This window comes from Musca autumnalis, unplaced genomic scaffold, assembly GCF_047663935.1.
Source record: "Musca autumnalis isolate F117 unplaced genomic scaffold, ASM4766393v1 scaffold_2, whole genome shotgun sequence".
NCBI classification, from domain to species: Eukaryota; Metazoa; Arthropoda; class Insecta; order Diptera; family Muscidae; genus Musca; species Musca autumnalis.
The window spans coordinates 198,955,642-198,982,791 of record NW_027411755.1 but is presented as its reverse complement, the minus strand read 5'-3'; the positions used below and the strand labels follow the sequence as shown (position 1 = coordinate 198,982,791).

At 35.8% G+C, this 27,150-nt stretch overlaps 2 protein-coding genes across 3 annotated transcripts in view; one reads left to right on the top strand and one right to left on the bottom strand.

Annotated features, from left to right (window-relative positions):
- Nucleotides 1-27,150, top strand: part of LOC141393277 (uncharacterized) — a 131,598-nt gene that overhangs the window by 98,766 nt on the left and 5,682 nt on the right. The gene's annotated exons all lie outside the window — the stretch shown is intronic.
- Nucleotides 905-16,572, bottom strand: smo (smoothened, frizzled class receptor). Of its 2 annotated transcripts, XM_073970529.1 has the most exons (6): nucleotides 15,973-16,572; nucleotides 6,737-7,232; nucleotides 6,192-6,673; nucleotides 3,485-4,105; nucleotides 3,112-3,421; nucleotides 905-3,027 (listed from the first exon to the last, which is right to left on the bottom strand). In XM_073970529.1, exons 1-6 carry the CDS (start codon nucleotides 15,993-15,995, stop codon nucleotides 1,639-1,641), a joined length of 3,321 nt encoding a protein of 1,106 aa, XP_073826630.1. In that variant the 5' UTR covers nucleotides 15,996-16,572; the 3' UTR covers nucleotides 905-1,638. The 2 variants fall into 2 exon arrangements, with proteins under 2 accessions (XP_073826630.1, XP_073826629.1); XM_073970528.1 differs by having other exon boundaries at nucleotides 905-3,421.

Genomic DNA, 27,150 nt, shown 5'->3' with positions numbered 1-27,150 from the left:
CTTTGAGTCCTCCCAAAAATCTCAACAAAATCAAATTAATAAAATCAAAGATTATTGTCCTTAAAAAAATTAAAAAAAATCCCTAATTATTGTCCTCATAAGTCCTTCCAAAAATCCACGAATTTCATTCTCTTTAAGTCCTCTGAAAAAATCTTTAAAAAATCCAAGATTATTTCTTGGAGTCCTCCCAAAAATATTTAAAAATCCACCATAATTGTCGTCCTCGAGTCATCCTAAAAATCTTTGAAAAATACATGATTATTGTCACTTTTGAGTCCTCCAAAAATCGTTAACAAATGCAAGATTATTGTCCTCATTGAGTCCAAACATACTTGGGGTCTAAAACCATTATTTCGATGAGGCACATTTTGCCCGTATGAAAGTGTATATACCCTCGTTAGCATAAATGCTGAGGGTATAATTAAGTGCCCTCTTCGAGTCCTCCCAAAAAGCTTTAAAAATCCATGATTATTGTCACTTTTGAGCCCTCCAAACATCTTTTAAAAATCCATGATTATTGTCACTTTTCAGTCCTCCCAAAAATTTCAACAAAATCAAATTAATAAAATCAAAGATTATTTTCCTTAAAAAATAAAAAAAAATCCCAATTATTGTTCTCTTAAGTCCTTCAAAAAATCTTTAAAAAATCCACGATTGTTGTCCTCTTTATTTCCTCCCAAAAATCTTTAAAAATTCCAAGATTATTGTCCTTTTTAGGGGGCCACCCAAAAATCTTAAAAATCCACGTCTCTTGCAGATTTGTTTTCTCTTGAGAGAGTAATTTAAAATCAAAAAAATCTTCCAATCCTCCACGCTTAAATTCGATCAAAGTTTGTTTTTCCTTTTTTTCAGTTCTCTTTAAAATCTATAAATTATTCAAAGAGTTTTCACTAAAATATGTTCATTTCTTTTTTCTTGTATATTCGTAATATTTTATTTGTTCATTTGTTTTTGTTTTTTTTTTCTTTCTTATAAGGCACACGCGCTTTATATAAAAAATACAATTTTTAATTGTAAAACTATTTATATCTACAAAATATTGATTATATAAAAAATTACATAGTATTATATTAATGTGTACAAAATTCTTAATATAAAAAAGTATACAACAAAATTAAGTAAAGCAGTTTTTATAGTACGGTAAAAATGTACTATGTAGACAATAAATCGGAGGAGTATACAGTTTTAAAGGTTTTTGTTTTAGTTGTGAGAAAAAATACAGTCTTTAGAGATTCAGATAAGTTTTGTTTTTGTTGTTTAAATAATACTTGAGGACTTTTAAATGTACATTTTATATCAGACTTGAAAAAGATGATTCTTGTCTCTTATATCTTTTTTGGATTGGAAGCTCTTTATAAAAATAATTGTGGCGTTTATTTCGGAAGACTTAACATCTAATGTTTTTAAAGATATTTATAGCTTTTGTTCATATGTTTGTGATTTGCATATAAAGCTTTACATTATTAACTTAATTTATAGCTATGTATATTTATAAAATATTGAGTATTTTTTAAATACTAATAATAAAATTTTAGCTGCCCTAGAAAGCACTCACTTCCTCATTGAGGAAAACAAATAATAGAAACCTTTTTACTCATTATTCCCACAGTCGTCGCTTTGTAAAAACGATCTTCCTCTCTACTTTGAAGGCAGTAACAATATTTTCAATTTCTCAGCTTCACTCATAATAAGCGGTGTATTTTTATGTTTATCCACAAGCGATTGCATTTCATAGGCATCCTCTTCGTAACGTGTACGCCGTTGATTATTGTGATTTAGTTTGCGCACACATTTCTTTAGATCATCTTCATCACCTGAGGTACGATTGGATAAGTCAAAAGCATCTGCTTGTATACCAACATCACAGCTAGTTTTACTATGGCCAGAGAGGGAATTTTGTAGGAAAACGTTTAGAGGTAAATCCAAATCGACCGAAGAAAATGAATCGTTGCTATCCGATTCATCTTCTTCATCATCATCACCTCGATGGCTGCCAAAGGTTAGTTCACGTTTCAATTGTAAATTCAAATCGGAGGTATTGAGGAAATCCATTTCAAATATTTTCGAATTGGTAGATTTGCGACGATTACCATTTGCAGTTTGATTACGTTTCAGCGAACGTTTGTGTTGGGAATTGTTAAGGGCCTGGGATTTACGTGAATGTCGGGAGTTACGTGTGGAGTTGCGTGAGTGTTTGTGATTGTGATTGGAGTCATGGGATTTTTGTGTCTGCTTTAATAATTCCTCATAGGCTGATTGCCGTTTGGTTTTACTGCTCTCATGTAGGGTGTTATTGTCCTCCTCTTCCTCGTCATCATCATCGTGAATCTCTTCAATTTGTGGTCCACCATTATGATGATGATGGTGGTGGTTGTTGGTACCCTCAAAATCTTCTGAATTGTCATCACTTAAATCCTGTTTCAGCACCACATCTAAGCGTGACCCCTGTATCTTCAGCGATCCCTTAGAGTTTTCTTCTTCATCCGAGGATGTGGTCATACCTTGATTTTGCAAAAACGGTAAAATCAATTGACCATTCCTGGCCAAAAATTCACTAATATCATTTGGATCCAAGGTACCATGCCCTGATCGCCTTTTAGAGCTGTGATTTTTGGTGCTCTGGGCAAAGAGACCCACCTTGTGGCGTGAATTGGGATATGTGGTCTTTTGCAGGGCAATAATTTGTGATTCTATGGAGGTACTACTTTCCCGGCGTCCATTTTGTCTTCTCCCCGTGGCTGTAAAATCCCGGGCTTTTTGGTAACGTTTACCACCCGTTGAATGTTTACCATGATGATGTCTTCCACCCCTGGAGCGGGCCACTTTGGTCTTCATCTCCTGAATCTTGACGGATACTTGGGAATCCACCGAATTACGTCTTGATTCCACCGAAACATGCCGCACACTAAAACTTATTTCCGAATCTAATGAATTTTTGCGATTATGATGAGCCGCCGCCGCATGGTGATGATGACTAGCGCCGTGGGCAGCCGGGGCTCCCGTCAAAGCCATTCTTCTTTTCACAAACTGTGGTAGATAATTTGCCCAAGTTGAGCTAATGTCATTTGTCTCGGAGGAATTTATATCGTTGACATCAAAATTTAAACCTACCGGATCCGTGTGGGTGTTGCACAGGGTTATGGAGAGCCTCCCCTTATCTTCGAATTCTTTGCGCTTGGCCCAGGTCTGGGCTATGACTTTGTGTTTGGGCATTTTCACTTCCTCGGACACATCTTTCCCGCACTTTTTTCTGATATAACGTTTCCAGGTTTCCACAGAGCTGGGAGTCCAACACCAGGTGGACATGACAATGCCAGCACCAAACAAGCAAAGCAAATGTAGCTGTAAAACCGAAACACTGGGTCTCTGGACTAGTTTACACTGGACATATTCATTGTTAAAACGGCCAAAAATGGTGCAGCTAAAAAGGAGAAGAAATTCCGTGTTAACAAAAGTCTTCAATATACAATGACTCTCTACTTACTTGACATATTCCCTCAAACTCTCCAACCAATCTTCAGAGTGGCGAAACTCATTTACGTGACAGGCAATGGAGACCAAAATAAACAGCAGAGTAAACAACGCACAAACGCTCATGCGAACAATAATCAGATGGATTTTATTACTGGCCGATGTTGATTTGATGTCATTGGCGAAGTGCTTCAAACCGAACAGCATTATCATGCCGCGAATTATGAAATATCCTCCCACCAAAATCACCCCACACAATGGGCCCAACAGCAATCCCGAACGTATGGCATGATTACGATAACCAACAAAACAAATACCCACAATACTATTGCCATCCACCTCACTCAAGGCCAATGTGGTAATGGTCAATACCAGAGGCAGCGACCAGGCAATCAAATGAAAATATGACCCCTTCTTATCTATGCGATCCTGAACATTACCAACCGCCCGCAAATGCCAGGCGTAGGTGAGAAAAACAAACCAAACCATAGCTGCTATCAGGAAATAGTAGACAATTACAAAGACCACAACACAGGATAGATTTTCGCCAGCCGTCGGTTCCGAGTGGCGCAGCGTACCATCTTTACGGCAGACGATATCTTCACGCGAACCGGGTGTGAATTGGGCAAGCCAGCTGAAAAGAAAATGGGGAAAAATTAGATATTTGGATATATGTACGTGGATTTTTTTAAAGATTTTTAAAGCTTTCCAAGAGGACAATAAAAGTGGATTTTTTAAAGCTTTCCAAGGGGACAATAACGAGGATTTTTTTAAAGATTTTTAGTAGCATTTCAGGAGTACAATATGCGTGGATTTTTAGGAGCATTCCAAGAGGACAATATGCGTGGATTTTTTTAAAGATTTTAGGAGCAATCCTAGAGGACAATATGCGTGTTTTTTTAAGATTTTTAGGAGCATTCCAAGAGGAAAATAAGTGTGGATTTTTAAATATTTTTAGGAGCATTCCAAGAGGAAAATAGGTGTGGATTTTTAAATATTTTTAGGAGCATTCCAAGTAGACAATAAGCGTGGATTTTTTAAAGATTTTTAGGAGAATACAAAGAGGACAATGATCGTTGATTTTTAGGAGCATTCCAAGAGGACAATAAAGGTGGATTTTTTAAGATTTTTAGAGGACAATATGAGTGGATTTTTTAAAGATTTTTTGGTGCATTCCAAAAGGACAATATGCGTGGATTTTTTAAAGATAGAAGCATTCCAAAAGGACAATATGCGTGGATTTTTTTTAAAGATTTTTAGGAGCATTCCAAAAGGACAATATGCGTGGTTTTTTAAGAGATTTTTAGGAGCATTCCAAAAGGACAATATGAAGGGATTTTTTAAAGATTTTTAAGAGCATTCCAAAAGAACAATATGCGCGGATTTTTTACAGATTTTTAGGAGCATTCCAAAAGGACATATGCGCGGATTTTTTACAGATTTTTAGGAGCATTCCAAAGGTCAATTTGCGTGGATTTTTTTAAAGATTTTTTGGAGCATTTCAAGAGGACAACAAGCGTGGATTTTTAAAGATTTTTTGGAGCATTTCAAGATGACAATAAGCGTGGATTTTTAAGTGATTTTTAGGAGCATTCAAAGAGAGCAATAGGCGTGGATGTTTTACGATTTTTAGGAGCATTCCAAGAAGACAATAAGCGTGGATTTTTAAATGATTTTTAGGAGCATTCAAAGAGGACAATAAGTGTGGATTTTTTTTTAAGATTTTTAGGAGCATTTCAAGAGGACAAAAGGATGTTTTTTTAAAGAATTTTAGAAGCCTTTCAAGAGGACAATTAGCGAGGATTTTTAAAGATTTTTAAGTACATTCCAAGAGGACAATAAACGTGGATTTTTTTTTAATTTTTAGAAGCTTTCCAAGAGGACAATTTGGAGGATTTTTAAAGATCTTTAAGAACATTCCAAGAGGACAATAAAAGCATTCCAAGAAGAAAATAAGCATGTTTTTTTTAGATTGTAAGGATCATTCCAAAGGGAAAATAAGCGTGGGGTTTTTAAGATTGTAAGGAGCATTCCAAGAGGACAATAAGCGTGGATTTTAAAGATTTTTAGGAGCAGTCCAGAGGACAATAAGCATAAATTTTTTAATGATTTTTAGGAGCATTCCAAGTGGACAAAAAGTGTGGAATATTTAAATATTTTTAGGAGCATTCCAAAAGGACAATAAGCGAGGATATTCTTTAGAAATTATTAGGAGCATTCTAAGAGGACAATTAGCGAGGATTTTTAAAGATTTTTAGAAACATTCCAAGAGGACAATGTGCTTGAATCATTTAAAGATTTCTAGGAGCATTTCAAGCTTGGTTTTTTTAAGATTCTTAAGTGCATGCCAAATGGACAATAGAAGTGGATGTTTTCAACATTTTTAGGAGCATTCTAAGAGGACAGACAATAAGCGTGGATTTTTAAAGATTTTTAGAAGCATTCCAAGAGGACATTATGTGTGGATTTAAGATTTGTAGGAGCATTCCAAGAGGACATTATGTGTGGATTTATATAGGATTTAGGAAAAAAACTATTATGATCCCCAAATTTGTTCCCAACTTTTTATTTAAATCCACGCCTATTGTTTTGCTCTGGTTGCTACTAACAAACTTTGAAAATCGCTGCTTTGCTTCCTCTTAAAGAAATCCTTTTACATAATTCTTTTTGTGTCCTCCACAAGTCTATAATTCCAATCAATTCTATTCCAATTTACTTACCCCAAACAGGCAATCATAAAACACATATTAATGTAGAAAACAATCAGCGCAGGATATTTGCTGGCATTTTCCCAGTCAATCATAAATGTGGCCACAACAAAAAGATTACAAAGGAAGCACAATGTGGCACCCCAACCAATCAACTTTTGGATTTGACGATGTTCACCATCTGTGTACAACGGATCTTTGCAACGCACACCACAACCCTCCACGCCCGGGTGATAGCTAACACTCGACTCAGCCGGTACCAAAGGATCCAAACATTGACCGGTTAAATTAAATTTCATTTCACGTACATCGTTATTACATTTCGATGGGAAATGGGTTTCGTTGCATTTCAAATATTCCGGAAAATACGAAGTGTTGTAGAGGATGCGACACGGTTCCAAGGTGAGGCGGCACATTTCCAGCGACGGCAAATAGACCATATCTTCACCATTGATATTTTCACATTTGGGAGCCAAAACTGCACACACAAAAGGCTGAAAAAGGCAAGGAAATCTGTTATAAAAACCATTAAAATATTTGTCTAACCTCCTCCCTACCTGTATTACTGCCCAACATTTGGGCACGTGTTTCAATGCCATCATATTTTTCAATCTCTCCTGTATATCCTTTTGACTGTGTGATATCGTTAAATCCAAACTGGTATATTCATATGGCATTTTGACACCCAAACATGTGGAAAATTGCAACTTTTCACAATTTCCTTTGCGCACACACTGGACATGTTGCATACTGAGGCCACGACCATCCAGCCAGTGTTTGTCATCTTTACCCTTCTTACCACCATAGATACGGAAATTACTTGTACCATTTATGGGTTCCAAGGGTATGTTGCGTGTTGCGGTGCTGGTGGTGCTACTGCTGCCCGAACCGCTGCTGTGTGATATAGCATTGGGCGCTGTGGCCACAGCCAGTAAAGATGTACCCACTGTTATGTTAGCTCTCATTAAGGGGATACAATTTGAAAGTATAATACAAAATAGTGCGGCGATGAAAAGTGGCGGGTGAAGTGAGGCTGGTTCCTTTTTCAGTTTTCTAAAAAAAGAGGAGTTAAAGAATACACAAAATATTTAGGAATTGAAAAATATAATAAATATTGTAAAAAAATAGAATAGAAAATATCAGTCGGCTTTGCCGACAGCTAAATGTCCTTAGCCAATGAATGTAGAAAAAACAATAACTGGCGTTCCTCTGCGGTGATAGATGGGAGTGATCTGAGTTGAGTGTACGGCATTCACACTATATCTTTGAACTGTATGTGCAAGTGAATGCTATCCAGGCGTAACTGATAGGCTGGTTGATCTGAACATGAACATCTCATGTGCCTAGGCGAGGGAAGCCTGTCCACAATATTGACGCTGGTTGATCTAGAGGTTCCACAAGATTGTGACAGGAATGCTTATGGCGATAACACCAAAGCAGGTTCTGCTTCGATAACATCTTGTTGTGCTTATCCACTGGTATAATTATCCCCACTTCAAGAAGATGGTCCACTGTGTAATGAGGAGGCGCTGCATAGTTTACCTATTGCTTTTTAATAGGTCGACAAGGTTTCATTGTCAGCATCCCAAGTGCTGTCGGTCAGCATCTTGTTTCTATCTCATCCCTTGAAAGCAATGGCTTGCGCGGACGTCTTAAACATTCTATCGAAAATTACACTTAATATCTTGGGGTCGTAATCAGGACACCATCGACCAATATGTTCGTAGGGAACCTCATTTCAGCTGTGCAGGTGGTGAAAAGTGTGGCAGTAGATTTAACGGAGGATATTTTCAAATTTTTAGATGGGAAAACTTCACTAAGCTATGTGGTTAAATACCTATGACATATGTATGTATGTAATCAACGATAGGAGCTGACGCCAAGATCGTACAGTCGTCTCTACGACGTCTGGATGGTGTGGAATGTCAGAATAGAGGATGAACAGTTCCATAGATATCACCCCATCTTGGGAAACTTCCCGTTTCAATATACGGGTCATCGACTTCTTATTTTTGAATTCAACAAACGACTGGCGTCCACACATATAGTTGATTATACAACGTTTCAAACACGGCTGGAGGGAAATATCCACTATGCCCAACAAGCGTGAATTTTTTTTTTTTAAATAGTGGTTTTTTTAAATAACATAGAAAAAAAAATATTTATTTTTTTCAATAATTGTGGATTTTTTAAAAAATATTTTGTTCAATAGTCTTGGATTTTTTCAATAATCGTACATTTTCAAAAAATATTTTTTTCAATAATCGTGGATTTTTTTAAAAAAAATATTTTTTAATAATCGTGGATTTTTTAAAAAAAATATTTTTTTAATAATCGAGGGTTTTTTAAAAAATATTTTTTTGATAATCGTTGATTTTATTTTTAAATATTATTTTCAATAATCGTGGATTTTTTAAAAAATACTTTTTAATAATCGAGGCTTTTTTAAAAAATATTCTTTTGATAATCGTTGATTTTTTTTAAATATTATCAATAATCGTGGAGTTTTTAAAAAATATTTTTTTTTAATAATTAATTAATTCTTTAAAATTAAAAAATATATTTTTTAATAATCCTGTTTTTTTAAATCTTTTTTAATTATCGTGGATTTTTTGAATAATATTTTTTTAATAATCGTGGATTTATAAAAAAATATATTTTTACAAAATATCTTTTTCACTAATTTCGGATTTTTTAAAAATATTTTTTTCACTAATCTCGGATTTTTATACCCTACACCACTATGTGGTAAGGGGTATTATGTGTTAGTGCATTTGTATGTAACATACAAAAGGAAGCGAGATAGACCCATAGTTCCTTCTAGGGATATACATAGAATCACTTTCTGAGTCGATTTATGCATGTCCGTCCGTCCGTCCGTTCGCAACATACAGGTCGCATTTGTTGACCGATTTCGCTGAAAATTGGGGAATACCATTTTTTTAGCCGTCGGAAGATCAAGTTCGAAGATGGGATATATCGGTCCACGTTTTGGTATAGCCCCCATATAACGGTACCCCCCGATTTACGGTATTTTGACGTTTTCAGCTACATTTTCAGACCGATTTGGCTATAATTTGACATTTAGGGTTCTTAAGTGTCAATAAACATATGTATATAACAAAACTTGTGGACATAGGTCCACGTTTTGGTATAGCCCCCATATAACGGTACCCCCCGATTTGCGGTATTTTGACGTTTTTAGCTACATTTTCAGACCGATTTAGCTATAACTTGACATTTAGGGTTCTTAAGTATCAATAAACTTATATAACAAAAGTTGTGGACATAGGTCCACGTTTTGGTATAGCCCCCATATAACGGTACCCTCCGATTTGCGGTATTTTGATGTTTTTAGCTACATTTTCAGACCGATGTAGCTATAATTTAACATTTAGGGTTCTTAAGTGTCAATAAACTTATACAACAAAAGTTGTGGACATAGGTCCCCGTTTTGGTATAGCCCCCATATAACGGTGCCCCCCGATTTACGGTGTTTTGATGTTTTTAGCTACATTTTCAGACCGATATAGCTATAATTTGACATTTAGGGTTCTTAAGTGTCAATAAACTTATATAACAAAAGTTGTGGACATAGGTCCACGTTTTGGTATAGCCCCCATATAACGGTACCCCCCAATTTACGGTATTTTGATGTTTTTAGCTACATTTTCAGACCGATGTAGCTATAATTAAACATTTAGGGTTCTTAAGTGTCAATAAACTTATACAACAAAAGTTGTGGACATAGGTCCCCGTTTTGGTATAGCCCCCATATAACGGTGCCCCCCGATTTACGGTGTTTTGATGTTTTTAGCTACATTTTCAGACCGATATAGCTATAATTTGACATTTAGGGTTCTTAAGTGTCAATAAACTTATATAACAAAAGTTGTGGACATAGGTCCACGTTTTGGTATAGCCCCCATATAACGGTACCCTCCGATTTGCGGTATTTTGACGTTTTTAGCTACTTTTTCAGACCAATGTAGCTATAATTTGACATTTACGGTTCTTAAATGTCAATAAACTTATATGACAAAACTTGTGGACATAGGTCCACGTTTTGGTATAGCCCCCATATAACGGTTCATTTAAGTTCATATTTTCGTATAGCCCAGATACCTCCGAACTAGCTGTTAATGACATTTGAAGTTCCCACGTTATGTACCGATTTTCGATATTTTGAAGATTCTAGCTAAATTTTTTAACCGAATTAGGAGTTATTTGACATTAAAGGCTCCCATCAAAAACTGTCAACATAGGTCCATGTTTTATTATAACTTCTATATAACAGTACCTGCCAATTTCTAGCCCACCAAAAATTGTCAACATACATAGTTAGATATAGGCACCATAAAAAAGGGCCTCCCGAATGAAGCATAAATGTACATAAACATTATTTGACATTTTAACGTACCCACTTAAAGTTGGGGACAGGAATGAAAAGTAATTATTCCATTTTAGTTCAGAATATTTTATGGTGGAGGGTATGAAAAGTTCGGCCCGGCCGAACTTAATGCTTTTTTACTTGTTTAAAAAATATTTTTGTTAATAATCGTGGATTTTTTTTAAATATATTTTTTTAATAATCGTGGATTTTTTTTTTAAAAAAAATATTTTTTTAATAATCGTGGATTTTTTTTTTAAATATATTTTTTTTAATAATCGTGGATTTTTTTAAAAAAAATATTTTTTAATCGTGGATTTTTATTTTTTTTAATAATCGCGGATTTTTTAAATTTTTTTTAATAATAGTAGATTTTTTTAAAAATATTTTTTTAATAATCATGAATTTTTATAAAAAATATTTTTTCAATAATCGTGGAATTTTTAAATAACAGCGGAATATTTTTCAATAATTGTGTTTTTTTAACATCTTTTTAATAATCACAGATTTTTAAAAATATTTTTTTCAATATTTTTTAATAATCGTGGATTTTTTTAAAAAATATTTGTTTAATAATCGTAAATTTGTTAAATTTTTTTTTAATAGTCATTGATTTTTTTAAAATATTTGTTTAAAACATATTTTATTCAATAATCCTGATTTTTTAAAAAAATATTTTTTTTTCAATAATTGTGGATTTTTTAATAAATATTTTTCAATAATCGTAGATTTAAAAAAATATTTTTTAATACTTGTGGATTTTTTAAAAAATATATTTTAAACCGGTTGTTCCATTCTAGAGTTATCGTGCCCACCATCCAGCCGGACACGTCCAAATCAACTCCATGAGGCATATTTTTGATCGTATCCAAGAGAGAAATCGATACTTCCCGAGATATAGTACTACAAAATATCTATTATGGCTGTGGATCTTCAGAAGATTTTCTTTCTCTCTGCTGCAAAGTCGTCTTCGAGTTTCTACTAGCCTGACTTTTCGTTAATCGTCCGTCAGTCATTTGATTCCTGGCAGCCCCATCCCACCATCTTCCCCTTCCAGCTCCAACATTTCCAGAATGGTTAGACCTGTTAGCACCTGCCGACCTGGCAGTGATCTGTGAGTCAATCCTCTGCAAGTTCAAAGCTGCTGAATATTTCTCGCTCTTCTTTCTCCTTACACGCTTTAGAGGATGTCGCAGATAAAGCTGTCACACTATTTAAGACCTTGTGGGGCTGGTTCGCCTGATCCATCTTTTGTAGGGGAGATACCGAAGGAGTGGTGCATTTTCTAAGTTTGAACAACATAATACGTGTTGCAAAGTTCCGACCGAATCGGTTGATTCGTTTGAGAGTTATCATGCGTTCCGGACACACAGACTTCTTTTCCCCTACAGCTTTAGAGGCAGTCGCCGATGAAGCAGTCACCCGGGATCTGGACCTTGTATGGCTCGTTCGTCTGGTTCATCTTTTATAGGGGAGATGAACGAAGGAGTAGACCATCTTCGATCCTGTTCTGATTTTGGACGAAATATTACAAGGCGCAAAGTTTGGACAAATCGGTTGATTCTTGCGAGAGTTATCGTGCGTACCAGCCAGACAGACGGACAAACAGGTACTATTCGACTGCAAATTGTCTGAAATTAGTCATACAAAATATCTTTCTTGACTGTAGATACCCTCATCAAGTATATCTGCTACAAAGTGGTCCTCGAGTTTTCACAAGATCGACTTGAGGTTAAAGGTCCGTCAGTCACTACAGCCATTTGCTACAACATTCCCAGAAAGGTGGACCTGTTATGACCTGCCGACCTTACAATTATCTGTGAGCCAGTCCTCCAGAAGTTCGAAGCTGCTTAACATTTATTGCTCTTCTTTAGGGCAACGTGTGATTGGTTCGTCTGTGCCTGACCCTTCCGCTTCTCCGACATCGAAAGGAAGCCATTTTGGTAGGTTCCGGCCATGACGTTGGAACCAAGTTGCCCGGCCACAGACATTAATGGAACCAGTCCTCTGGACGTTCGAGGACATACAGCTTTAGGAACAGTCGCAGATAAAGAAGTAACACTGAATAAGACCACATTGTGTGCCTGGTTCCGATTTTCCGACATTGAAAAGGGAGGCAACTCGGTCAGTTTCGTCCTTGACGTTTTGTTTGGGGCTGATCGAGTCCAGTTTCTCGACCCTCCGCAGGCAACAATGGTGTTCCCAAGGTACTCGAGCAGCTTGAAGCCATCGGATTTTAATTTTTTCCTATAGCCGGAATAGTCATCGCAGTTTGTGTGAGGATATTTCCCCTCCAAACGCCTAATGAATCGAAGTTTCAATGTGATTTCCCGAAATTCCGCTGGCATGTCTTTGCTGGGTCCCTGCAAAAAAATGTTCCAGTACTGCACTGCCCTCCTGTAGGCGTGTTTATCTTTTTTCTTCCTCTTTGGTTTTTCTTTACAACTCAGTGGTTGGGGACGTAGGAGAGTGATCCATTTCCTCCTTCACACAAGATGTGAGGCAGTCCACTGCCCCGGAGCCGTCATACTCGTCGCTTCTCAACGTCAGGATACTTGCCTCGAAACGCATAACGAATCGAAGTTTCAATCTGATCTCCCGGAATTACGCTTGCGTGACGTCGTTTGGGTTCGTGTCATCAAATTCGTTGCGGTACTGCACTGTCTCTCTGTAGACGTGCTTTATCTTTTCTCTCTCTGGCCTTTCTACTCTTAGAGTGTCCAACTTTCTTCTCCACCAGATCATCCTGCCTTGGAAGCAGGGTCCAATCGATTACGACCAATAGAGTTGAACTTTCGCTGACCAGGTTGGCACTCCCTGAGTCATACGATCGCTTGAATCGGAATCTCTTCCATCGAAACAAAACACTTCTTTGCGTGAGGATATTTTCTCCCCGAAACGCCTCATGTCGAAATTTGAATCTTATCACCTTCTTATTTTTTCTCTCCCCCGCCTTACTACTCTTAGTGGTTGGGGAATGGAGAGTCGTCCAGATCGCCATGCCTGGAAAGTATGGACCTATCGTTTGCGACCGTTGTCTTATACCCCAAGGGAGTTCAACTCTCACCGACTATGTTCGTACTCCCAAGGGCAGTGGAGGAAGGCACTTTTCTGTTTGAGATCTTATAACTGTGGTATCAAGGCAAGGTGATGTGTTCCCAGTTGCTCCGGGAAGAACTCTCCAGATTCAAGAGTTTCGCATTCCTTCAGGAGATCTAACAATTCCCTGCTCTCACAGTGTGTATAGCGTGACTGATAGTCCATTGTCGGCGTACATTTTTCGTCCCAGCCTGAAATTGCGTCTATTATTGCACCAGGTGTACCGTTGTCCGTGGTAATAGCAAGGTGACAACGAGGGAGCTTTGTCCTGTTTTTGATTGTTTAAATTTTTATAAGGGGGACTGAGGACAATCATACCATAGATCCCCAATACCTTGATGACTACTCGCCTCAACGAGGCTCCGCGTCGATACGATAACTGCAAACCTGGAAACACCGATGGGCACGTGGTCGCTTATCATCCAAATTTATGCATTCGGGGTATAGGTAAGTAAGACTCTTTAGGTATCCCAGAGGAGACCAATTTTAGACAACAAGAAAACGCTGATTTGAAGAGAGTTAAAGAAATTGAGGACGCTTCATTTTAGTAACCTCTCAGCGAGGCCGAGGACCACATATCTAGACAAAAACTTATATTTTTGGAGGTAATTTTGTTGACGTTAACGAGATTTGCTTCTGTTCATAGGAAAAAGATTTAAACCCGTTTACGAAGGCTCCTATTTAGGAAAAAATATAATTTTAAGGTAGTAATGAGTATATCCCAGGAAGTATACATTTCCCAGGAGAAAATAAGGCATTAATTGATTATACGAACAGCTACCAGAAAAATCTGAAATTTTTACCATTGGTAGATCTTCTCGTCTTGATTACAAAAATATAAAGCTTTTCGGGGGGAAGTTCATACTTCCCGAGATATGGCCTCTGAAATTCCGAAAATTCCCTTGTTTACTTGGAAAAAAATTATTTAAAAGAACATTTTGTTCCCGTGCCCGAGATTTGCTCCTGTCCATAGGAGAAAGTCTTATAGTCCGGCCAAAGGCCGGCTACTTGGAAAAAAATTACAATTTAAAAGAAAATTTTTTCCCGTGATCGATATTTGCACCGGTCCATAGGAGATAATCTTAAATGCCAGGCCGAAGGCCGCCTATTTTCAGATGCATTGTATAGTGATAGTGTATAGTTTTTGATAGTGTATTCCGCAAGCTTTATAATGGTACCCATATTGTCATTATCCGTTCAAAAATGAAGAAGTTATAAACAAGGAAATTTCCGGAACTTCAAAGGCCCATATCTCGGGAAGTATGGACTTCCCCCTGAAGAACTACATTTTTGTAATTAGGACGAAAAGATCTACCTGTGGTTCAGATTTTTCTGCCAGCTGTTCGTATAATCAATTTGTTCCTTTCAATTCTTTCCTAGAGGGGTTAATAAAGGAAAGAAGTTTCCAAAAGTCTCCTGAGATATTATCCAAGGTAAGTAAATGTCTCAACCAGTTTAGTGCACCAAAGGGCCTACAATTCTTCATGTAACCAGATAGACGACAATTAATACTGACTGGAAACTGGGCCCATAAAGGTCTATATACTGTTGATGGAAGGGATGTCTGACTGACTATGTTCATGTACGAGATTGATACTCAATTTTATCGGACATAGATTTCATCACAAACAATGGGTCTACAATAAAGGAAATGAGGAAAACTATGTAGTTCCTTGATCTTTCCTTGAAGAGCTGGTACCATCTGCAATTTGTAGAGTCAAAATTATATTGACAAAGACGGCATTCACTGATGGCATCCAGATTTTTTAATAAAATAAAAGCTATGACAATAACGCACATTCCATGCTATAGATTATTTTCAAATGTAGCGTTGAGGATTGCGGCTAATGACCCATCTTTTAATGAAATTTAAGCTCATCAAAGCATTACAAAAAGTTCAATAATTCATCAACGTTACACATCTCGCAAATCTCCTAATGTGTGAACGAAATATTTTCATTGTTTGATTGGTTCCAGAAAAGATCTCACGCACAGTGGTGGAGATGGTACTAACATTAATGAAGCATTCCATTCTACCATCACCTATGGGGGAGCGGTGTGGTGATGGTATTGAATACACTTTTAAGTAACTTAATTTGTATGCAGCAGACCAACAGCAGCCGGTACATTAAGTAATATGATATTCCGATTCCAAAGATGCACAATTTTCAATTTCACACCCAGTTTTCTACCCCTTTTCTTCTTCCTTCTCAGTGCAGTGCAGCAGAAGGAAGTATCACAAAATAAAAAAGACATTAAATAAAAATAGCAACACGAAAGAAATAAAAGATTCCAAGAACTTACTTTCTGCTGGTGGAGGAACTCATTGCTTTTGAGTGTTGTGTCTGGTCTAGAAGACAGACAGACGGACGACGAGGCTGGTGATATTTTGTCGTGTTGTTGGGGTAAAAAGAAATATCCACAAATAAAAATGCGACCAAATAAGTTATGGCCACTAAACGAACTGGTAAAGTAACTTTAATAGTTAACACACATTTTTTGTTTAAACAATTTTAACTAATTCTTTAATGTTGTTTTTATAATTCCATGGCGCACCGGATTTGTTTATATTGTTTTTTTGTCGGTGGAATTGTAGTTGAATTAAACGGCGACTTTTTTGTTGTATTTTTTCTGGAGTTGAGCAACAATCTCAAAGATTGTTTTTTGGTACGACAAATTTCTCTTTGTTTTGTTGGGTTTCTTCTTCTTTTTGGGCACAAATTTTACTCTTTAGTTAAACTCTTGGCAGTGTTTTGTTTTCATTAATAATTTTGTTAATTATTATTCGTTTATTTGTTTAATAAATAAAATAATGTTTAATTTAACAAAAAGAATTACAATAAAATATAAACAACGAGCTCTAAAAACACTACCGCACAACTTAAACGAAACTAACTAAATGACAGACAACAAGATATGCCGCCGAGAGAGAGAGGGCCAAACTGAGATGAAAGACCACCCAAATCGCATTGTTTGAGAAACAGCATTGCCACCTGGTTTCATTTGCATTAGGTGTGTGGGATCGACAGGTAGATAATGAAGATGTTCCCGGATTTTGTTAACAGGTAAAATTTATATATAACTTCACTAATAAAATATACAAAATTGCCAAGTAATAATAAAGAGGCAAATTTATGACTACGAAGAATAAATTACAATTATGCCCTTAACTAAACACCTGCAGTAGGATTACAACAAAAAATACCACGCCAATACTATAGCTCTGTTCCTTTACTTGCAAGAATCTTCAAGTTTTACCACATTTTAATCGAAAAGCGTTCCTTTACTTCACACACCATACAATACATATGGGAGCAGTTTACAACGTTTACTACTTTTGCCGGCTTTACCATTTTCAAAAGTAAAGGAACAGACCATATGTGGGGAATATTGTCCTGATAACGAAAACCCGCTTTTAAGTTCGCTTTGATCAAAAATGTTCCCGCACCCATGTGGTTTACTAAAGGCATCTTTTTTCGGAAGTTAATTTCGGGGTAAAATTTAGGCCAATTTCCAGATAACGTCACAACAACCAAAAGGGAGAAATCCGCTATATCTTCAGTATTTTATCTGGTGATTGTAGATTAATGTTGATTTCATGTAAAAATTCAGCATTGGCAGTTGAAGTTTATCCCATGTTTGTTGATGAAGAAGGCCTCTTAATAATATTTTCTTTCTAAAAATGTTGATTTTAATTTTTTGAAGAAAAAAACATTTATGTATGTATGTGTATCGTATCTTATATTGAAGTTAAAATAAGCGCTAGAAATATCGCGAAAATAATATAGATTAAATATCAATAAAAGGTAGCTCATTTCCGAACGAGAATGAGAATTTTAAATATCCGCAATGGAGAAAATTTTATGCAATCGATGCGGGAACTTTTTAACGCTACGGAAAAAGTGACAATGCATTTTTTACAGTCTACGACATTGAAAAATAACTTGCAATAATCATCGGCCACTATGTTCGACTCCAACAAGAAGATAATTATAAATGATCTTCGGCCTAATAGCGAAAATAATATATGTTCAATATCGATAGCCTGTAGTCTACGACATTGCAAAATAACTTGCAAAAATCATCGGTTATTAAGCTCGACTCCAACAAGAAATTAATTAAAAATGATCTTCGCCTTAATAGGCAAATTTGGGGTGGGGTTTTAACCCACGTCCTTGAAAAACATATGAAAAAAGTGTTGTCACGGCATGATAACGTTCAGAGCCAAACTTATAACTTCCAAAGACTACGCTAAGCGTTTGTCATGGAAGTCATACAATGAACGGACAAATATCCATCGTTTTAAAAAAACAAATTGCATTTGAAAGAGGAAAAGTTAGATGATAGCGAAGGCGCTCCACAACCGATATGTCTGATGAGCCTCTACCAAAGGCGAAACATGTATTATTGGGCTGGTTTTAAATCAAAAGGGAAAACACCGATATCGGGGTTTTTGGGCGGTTCCCCTCTAAAGTGTTTAGTTTTGTTAGATTGCCAAAATTTGAGCACAATCGGAATATGTTAATATGTGCCACTGGGTTCTCAAAGTTTCCATAGTAACACTGTGCAACAAATTTCAATTTTTTTCAAAATGATGGGAAAAACTGAATAGATTATGAAAGTAGACCTAAAAATATGAGACACGTGTATCGGCGTTTTTAACGTTTACATCGAAAAGTAACCAAAGTAGGTGGGGCAAGTTCCGCCCATTTCTAGCTTTTTCGAAATATTCGAGTTGAAATATCATGGAATCTATGCATTTTAGGTGTATAGTGTCTTTGGCAATATTACAGAGGAGGATATGGGAAATATATCTGTTAAAAAACTTAACCCTCATACGGTTCATGAAAGGGGTCTTTTTGGTCCTTTTTTCAAAAATTGTTCAAAAACTCCCTTAAAATGTGGTCATATCAAATCCAAATGTTCTACAAAATTCTTTGCCATAATGTTTTACTATAGGTAGTAGAATACGTCAAAACCGTAAAACTTACCTAAATGCCAGGAATAAGCAAAAAATAAAAACACGTTTTAGGGTTAAACTCGTACTTCATCTGAGTTTTTGCATAATTCTCCCACATGACATAATTTTAGAGCAAAATCGTCAAAGGCAAAAATATTCTCCATAAAATTTTACTGTAAGTCTCCAAAGAAATGAAACTTATATTTACATTATTTATCATTAAAATATATGCATCAATTTTGACGAAAAAACACGAAAATATCTCATCATTTTTTTGATGAATTTTGTCTTGGACTTTTTTCGAGTTAATGCATGAAAGTACCATGAAACTTAGTTTTAGACAAAAATTGTCAAAAGAAGAAATATTTTACACAAAATTTCACTATGAGTCTCAGAATAAACTAGGTATCTATGTATAATACTTTTTAAAAGAATTGCATTACAAAATTATGTATTATAGGTGTAAATTTTTTGTTTAAATTCCAATCTGTTAATGTCGTATATTTCCAAACTGACGCAAAATCTTCCAAAATACTTCACTTTACGCAGATAGTGTCAAAAGAAAAAATGTTTATCATCGAATTTTATTATGAGATTGTGAACAAAAGACATCTGTAACAATAACATAGAACCATAAAAATTAGGCAGCAATTTTGGTATATAAAACTGTTTTTTATTTTCGTCGAATTTGGCATTTTTTCCCTATTTCGCTGCATTCTGTTTTAAAATTATGCACTTTAGAAGCATGTTATCAATGAAAGAAATGTTCTACATAAAATTTCACCATAATTTTTTTAATAAAATGTACCTCAAAATATTACCTATAAGGATAAAAGACGCTAACAATTAAAACTAAATCCATTGGGTAACAATACCAATTTACAGTACACGTGATTATTGCTATTCATTAATTTTGTTTTGTTTTTCAGCTTCTTCATTACATTTTTATTTGTGGAGTTGCTAGTCATATGTCAGTCGATACTTGCATGAAGATGCAAAAGTATTTCTAAAGTCATTGTTTCCAAAACAAAGTCCCAATTTACATTGGGCGAGTTTACTTGCGGCAATTGTCATTTTGTAGGAGAGAGAGGTGAGGCATATGGTAACCCTTTGCCTCTCAGCACCCTCTCTCACCTACAAACTGACAATTGCCGCAAGTAAACTCGCCTAATGTAAATTGGGACTAAGCGAAGCAAAGATAAGAGAAGGTAAAAACAACTAAGATATTTTAGAACTTATTGTATAACAATTTCTGTTTATCTTACACCTAATAGGCGTTCTTGTAGGACCAGATATACGAAAGCTGATACAAAATGCCGAATTCGAGCAAATCCTTACCCAAGAAGAGCTGGGAACATGGAAAAGCATAAAAGACGTCATTTACAATTTCCTGGGCAAGCACCGATCTCCAACAGCTCAAATATATGTAGATACTATGCTCAACAATTTTGAAAAGCTTGGTGTTCACATGTCAACAAAAATTCATTTTTTGAATTCTCATATGGACTATTTCCAACAACAATTATCCACAGAATCCGATGAACAGGGCGAACAGTTTCATCAAATATGTGCGCCTATAGAAGAACGATACTGCGGTAAAGGTCTACACTCCCTCATGGCTGATCTATGTTGGACACTGTTTGACAATGGTGTAGAATTGCCAAGATCCACAAAAAACATCAGTAAAATCAATGTTATTTTAAAATATTTAAACATTTCAGCGTCTTTTATCCTTATATGTAATATTTTGAGGTATATTTTATTAAAAAAATTATGGTGAAATTTTATGTAGAACATTTCTTTCATTGATAACATGCTTCTAAAGTGCATAATTTTAAAACAGAATGCAGCGAAATAGGGAAAAAATGCCAAATTCGACGAAAATAAAAAACAGTTTTATATACCAAAATTGCTTCCTAATTTTTATGGTTCTATGTTATTGTTACAGATGTCTTTTGTTCACAATCTCATAATAAAATTCGATGATAAACATTTTTTCTTTTGACACTATCTGCGTAAAGTGAAGTATTTTGGAAGATTTTGCGTCAGTTTGGAAATATACGACATTAACAGATTGGAATTTAAACAAAAAATTTACACCTATAATACATAATTTTGTAATGCAATTCTTTTAAAAAGTATTATACATAGATACCTAGTTTATTCTGAGACTCATAGTGAAATTTTGTGTAAAATATTTCTTCTTTTGACAATTTTTGTCTAAAACTAAGTTTCATTGTACTTTCATGCATTAACTCGAAAAAAGTCCAAGACAAAATTCATCAAAAAAATGATGAGATATTTTCGTGTTTTTTCGTCAAAATTGATGCATATATTTTAATGATAAATAATGTAAATATAAGTTTCATTTCTTTGGAGACTTACAGTAAAATTTTATGGAGAATATTTTTGCCTTTGACGATTTTGCTCTAAAATTATGTCATGTGGGAGAATTATGCAAAAACTCAGATGAAGTACGAGTTTAACCCTAAAACGTGTTTTTATTTTTTGCTTATTCCTGGCATTTAGGTAAGTTTTACGGTTTTAACGTATTCTACTACCTATAGTAAAACTTTATGGCAAAGAATTTTGTAGAACATTTGGATTTGATATGACCACATTTTAAGGGAGTTTTTGAACAATTTTTGAAAAAAGGACCAAAAAGACCCCTTTCATGAACCGTATGAGGGTTAAGTTTTTTAACAGATATATTTCCCATATCCTCCTCTGTAATATTGCCAAAGACACTATACACCTAAAATGCATAGATTCCATGATATTTCAACTCGAATATTTCGAAAAAGCTAGAAATGGGCGGAACTTGCCCCACCTACTTTGGTTACTTTTCGATGTAAACGTTAAAAACGCCGATACACGTGTCTCATATTTTTAGGTCTACTTTCATAATCTGCTTAGTTTTCCTTGTCATTTTTTTTGTTGTCGCACAGTGTAATCTTAAAATCTAACAAAACTATACACTTTAGGGGGCTGCGTATAAAAAAAGCTGACATCGATTTTTTTAGAACCCTAATGTCACATAATTGTGGTTGTGTGGGTTCGAAATTTCGGCTTTTTAACTTGAAGAAAGTAACGGTCGTTAAGCTCGACTCCAATGAGAAATTAATTAAAATTAATATTAAAAAATTATCTTCGCCCTAATAGGAAAAAATTTCAATTCAATAGAATTCAGAATATTTCTTAATTTCTTATTAATTTTTTGGAACTCCAAAACTTAATGTATGTATTGAGGCAAATTTACAACTGATTTATATGCGGCAAATGGCAGTCAAGTGGTTCCACTGAGGGAAAATATTGGTAGTGCTCAATGTCATGACAGCGGGTTCTTTGGACCTGGATTGACCCGGAATACACAACACCCATGTTCCGGCCGTATTTGTATAGTCTTTCTGAGTTGGGAGCATCATATCCCGGAATGTCTGCTCAATTTATGTATACGTGCTCAGTTTGTCACATCCAATACACTAAAACTACGGTGAGATGCGATAGATGTCGGTAGTGTGTGTATCTAAGGGTTTTTTCCGGACTTGTACATGTGAGGGACTACGACAGAGACTATGTTGCTGCGAGAATACAGCCTCTACTGAGTCGTCGTCAGATTATGCGACTCCCCTGCAACAGCAACCGCACACGCAGCACTAAACACCAGCCGTTGTTGTTCCAATCTATGAAAATATATCCCTTTTGCAATTGACTGCGAGGTAAGATCGAGGAAATAGTGGACTTCATGAGCGGAAGAATATCAGGGTTGCGGCGGTGCAGGAAACCAAGCTCAAGAACAACTGCAGCTTACAGCGCACTATAGGTAATTTGGACAGGTTTTTAGGCAAAAAGTCGATTTTTGCACTTTTAAAAACGCGAGTTTTCAAATTTGATTCGAAGAAAGAGCATGTCAAATTCTATGGATCCGCAATTTGGTTTCAAAAATATTCAAAAACTCGCTGTATAATTCGAAGTTAAAATCAAAATTTCAAAGACAAAATAAAAAATCTTAAAAAAGATTAAAACTCAGAGCGTAATTTAAACGCAATTCGTAAGAATTTGGTAATAATCAAATACAAAGATACGATATTCAGTGGAATGGTGGCGGTGTGTACTTTCTGTTTTAAGAAATAATTTTCTTCAAAATGTTTGTTACAGCAGAAGAAATCGTCATATAGGATACAACATAAGAATTATTTTTTTTTACAAAATTATAGTTTTATATTATAGACTTTTACAAAATTGTCCAACTTTGTCCGAAATTCTGCCACCGGGAATATCTTCAGCAATGCGCTCTGAATCAACTACATAATTACCAAGTTGCGATTTTTGAGTTATATCAATTTTTGAAGGTGCCTTCCTTGCAGAAAAAAATATTTTGTTTTAATTTTTTGTTTGGTGAAGGAAATATTCAACACAAAAAAAGCATCCGATTTGAACTAAAAAGACATTTTCTTTAATGGAATATTCACCATGTGTTTTAAAAATGTACAGACGTGTTGTGGTCAACATTTTTGTTAATTATAGCCGTAATATGTTCCAACTAGGGATCATGATTGCATGATTTATTTGGTCCTTTGAAAAAATAATATTTATAAAGTTCTTTTCGCGAATCAATATTGTAAACTGTCAATGTTTATAAAAATCTTTTGGCGGATCAGTACTTTAGTTCATTGTAACCGTTTTTCTTTTGTTTTAACCGCGTTCATTGGGTTGGAACGAATAAAATAGTTAAAATGACAATAGGGGGTAGGAAAAAGAAAATTTGTTCTTTATATCCGGCGTTCGTTATAAACGTGTTCGTCCGTAAAATTCTTATTAAAGCTTACTTTTACATATCATATGTTAAAATATTTGAAACAGTGCTTAAATTCTTCGCTATCGCTTGTGCTTTAAAGCGAGCGTATAAATCCTAAAAAATTGTAAACAATTCTACTCGCGGGGTAACAATTTTTGTTTGTTATAATCGTGGTCGTTTTACGAAGTTGAATGTGTGTACAAATATTAAGAAAACTTCTTTGGAAACACAAAACTTTGTTCGCTATAAGCGTAGTTTCTTATAACCGATGTTCGCTATATCCGAATTTTACAATGTAATTCTTTGTTTTATCTTACTTTTGCATATAAAGCATTAAAAATGTAAAAAAATCCCACATATCCACCGCTATTAATTTTTGCCTCAAAAACAGGCCAAATTACCTATAGTGCAGCGTTGTGATGGTTACAAGGTACTGAGGGAGGATCGAACCAGAAGTGGAGGTGGAGGGATTGGCTTTCCTATTGCACCAGTCTGTACAATGCAGACCTATATCGCAAGAGCCTGACTCTAAATACCCGTACACGGAATGTATGTGGTAGCAGTCAGGTGTGGAACTGCCGAGGTAGAGCTGCGGAATTTATAATCCCGCCGATAACTATAACCTGGAGATAGGCCCGAGCAGATAGATAGCTCTACGTTTAGAGCGGTCAATGAGAACGCCCCTACCAGAATAAGCGGAGAGTGTCGCAGTTCGCCAGACATAACCATCGTGTCACCTGGCAACCCGTCATTTATCTTGGATCAGACCATCACCCCATAATTGTCTCCATCAGCAGACCGTCCGATTTCATCACGAATGTCATCAGGAGCGCTAAATCATCCAAAGCGTTGCTTCCTGGTGGAATCTCCGTGGTATTGCTGAAACAGCTGTATGTGTGCCGGGAGTAGAGGATTTACTAAAGTTCTCAACCTGTCGCTATTCACCCTCATCGTTCTCGTAGTCTGGAAAATGGACAGAGTGGTCCCGCAACTGAAGCCAGGCAAGGATATCAGTAATGCTGAATTGTACAGACCAATTTCGCTTTTGTCTCCCGTAGCAAAGACCTTTGCCGATCATCAGGCGGATTCCGTAAGCAGCACAGCACGAGAACAGCGCTGCACACCATCTCCACACATATTAGTCGAGGACTCAAGCACAGCAAGACGTGTGATAAAACAGTGATGGTGGCGTTTGACTTATCAAAAGCCTTTGATACTTACTGTCAAGCACTCCACGCTGTTTGAAAACATCGAGCAGACAACCTTCCTGCCAAGTTTGAAACTTTGAATTTTCAATTGTAAGTGGGGACGCCAGTCGTGGAATTCAGAAACAAGAAGTTTAAGCCCCGTATAGTGCAACAGGGAGTTCCACAAGGTGGGTGATATCTCCGGCACTATTTAACTTCTACGTCTCCTGCATTTATGATTAGTTACTACTATTTGTGTATGAATAAATAAAGTAAATTCCTCAAAATAACAAAAACCGTTATTTGGGGGCTGTACCAAAATGTGGGAAATATGTCAACAAAATTTCGTGGAGTTTTTTTGACCACTGTATATAACAATCGTCTTAGGACCAATGTCATAAAGGTCAACAAATGCATATAAGGTCTACTAGAAATGATTTGTGATTTTTCTATTCATTTCAACAGACAGACGGACAGATATATTTAAATGGCCTTCAAAATGCCGAATATCGGCAACATTCTCTGTAGAACTGTTTTATACCCATATCGAATACTAAATACCAAACTTCAGTTACTTCGGAAGGATTATGTGGCTAAGCACATCAAAATACTTAAAATGTAGTATGTAATTCAGTACCGAACATTCTCCGCGTGAATGTTTTGTATCCCCAACGAAAACTACATGCCAAATTTCAGTTACATAATGTAGCTAAAACCTTAAAAATACCGAAAATTGGGATTTGCTTTTCTCTGCAGAAATATTTATTTTCCCAACGAAGACCAGATACTGCACTATTCTCATTTATGTGGGATAATGCGGCTAAAACTTTGAAACTCGTGCAGAACCGTTTTATGGAAGGCTACATCAAAACATGTACCTATACTGAACAATTTCTGGGGGAAGGTTTTGTAGCACCAAAGAAGACTAAATACCAAATTTCATTCACTTCGGTTAGATAATATGACTAAAACCTACAAAATACTGAAAATCGGGATGTATGTAATCGTGGACCTATACTGAAAAATTTTTGGGGAACACGGTTAATCCCCAAATTTCAAAACAATGAAAATCAGGAGGTCTAATTCTGGTGAGAGTCTGGTGAGAAATGTATATTATAGCCCCACCGAAAAAGGTGAGGAAATGTCCTAAATACAATTAAAACACTGATTTATTATTAAAGAAAATGAAAAATTTGTGGAGTACTGGAACGCTTTTGTGGAAAAATCGAAATTAGTGATTACACTACAGAACTTTGTTAATCTATTAATTTCCCCATCTACTAAAGAAAGTATTGCAACTTCTCTAATATCTTAGACCACAAAACGCAAAATACTTTCCCCATCACATGCAGTAGCATCTGGCAACTTTGCCAGCCTCTTCTCAAATTTTATTTCACTGAGTGAGAGGGAGTGACCACGAGAGTAGCAATAAAAACAATTTCCAGAGAGCCCACAATAATTGTGTTGTACATTCCCTGCTGTTTTATTCGAATGAAAACAAAGGCGGTCACATAACCGATTACTTCTTGTATCTGGCAGGCAGGTAAAAAGAAATTTCATATAAAATCACAGGTATTCTTCTTTTCTGTTTCTCCTCTCCTTGGAAGGTGTTAATGACCATGAAGAATTGCTGCAGAGAAGAAATACCAGAAATAAATTGTTAATCCCCTTGTTGTTGTTCTTGAGAAAATGTCTTTATTTTGGAACAATGAAATGATTTCAATGGAAAATAGATTTGTTATGCCTACAGAGAGAACGGTGTGTAACTGACTGCCTGCCTTTGGGACAAAAGCTGTCATGCAAGATCATTACGTACAAAACATCCAAATATTATGGGATGTTGAGGGAAGATTTAATAAAGTTGTAATTTCAGAGGCTGATTCAAATATTTGAAAGAGATTGTGCGGAGTAAATGAAAATGACCGGAAATAGATAATTTAATATATAACATTTTTAGGGGCAATAAAAGATGAAGAGAAACGTGAATTATTGAAATTTGACTTTGATACGATGAAAATGTGCCTCATCGAAATAATGGTTTGGACGAAATCCTTTGCAGGCAATTTGGGGTCGATTTTGCGATGTCCATCTAGCACGACGCCTCTTAAAGGGATCAACTGATTTGTTACAAAATTTAGCCCTCATAATATGTTGTCAAGTTCGAAAATGGACCATACTTCCCCAACAAATGTTCAACATTTTTGACTAAAATAGTGCGAACGATAACTCTCGAACGGATCAACCGATTTGTTCAAAAATAGGGTTCTCGTAAAATTTTGTCCGAACATTGAACTGCTTCGAATACGGACTATATCGGTCCACCCATTCAAGTACCTCCCACAAAAATGTTTAAAGTATTTGACTCGAGTGCAATTTAAAGACACTTGTCGAATCGGCGTGGAGTTTTTTTGCTTGAGGTTGTGCTCGCGATGTCTTTTACGACGGTGCAATTGTTTCGGGGACGAGGCCATGCTTTTTGAAATAATGTCCCAAATAGAATATAAATAACCCTGCCGACACTAACTAAAATGGCACAA

Excerpts from the sequence above, each read along its gene's own strand:
- smo (XM_073970528.1), bottom strand. The coding sequence starts at position 15,995 with ATGAGTTCCTCCACCAGCAGAAA. Across the intron at positions 7,233-15,972 it reads AGTTCCTCCACCAGCAGAAA|AAAACTGAAAAAGGAACCAG; the intron begins GTAAGTTCTTGG and ends CTCTTTTTTTAG. Across the intron at positions 4,106-6,191 it reads TTTATGATTGCCTGTTTGGG|CTGGCTTGCCCAATTCACAC; the intron begins GTAAGTAAATTG and ends TTTTCTTTTCAG.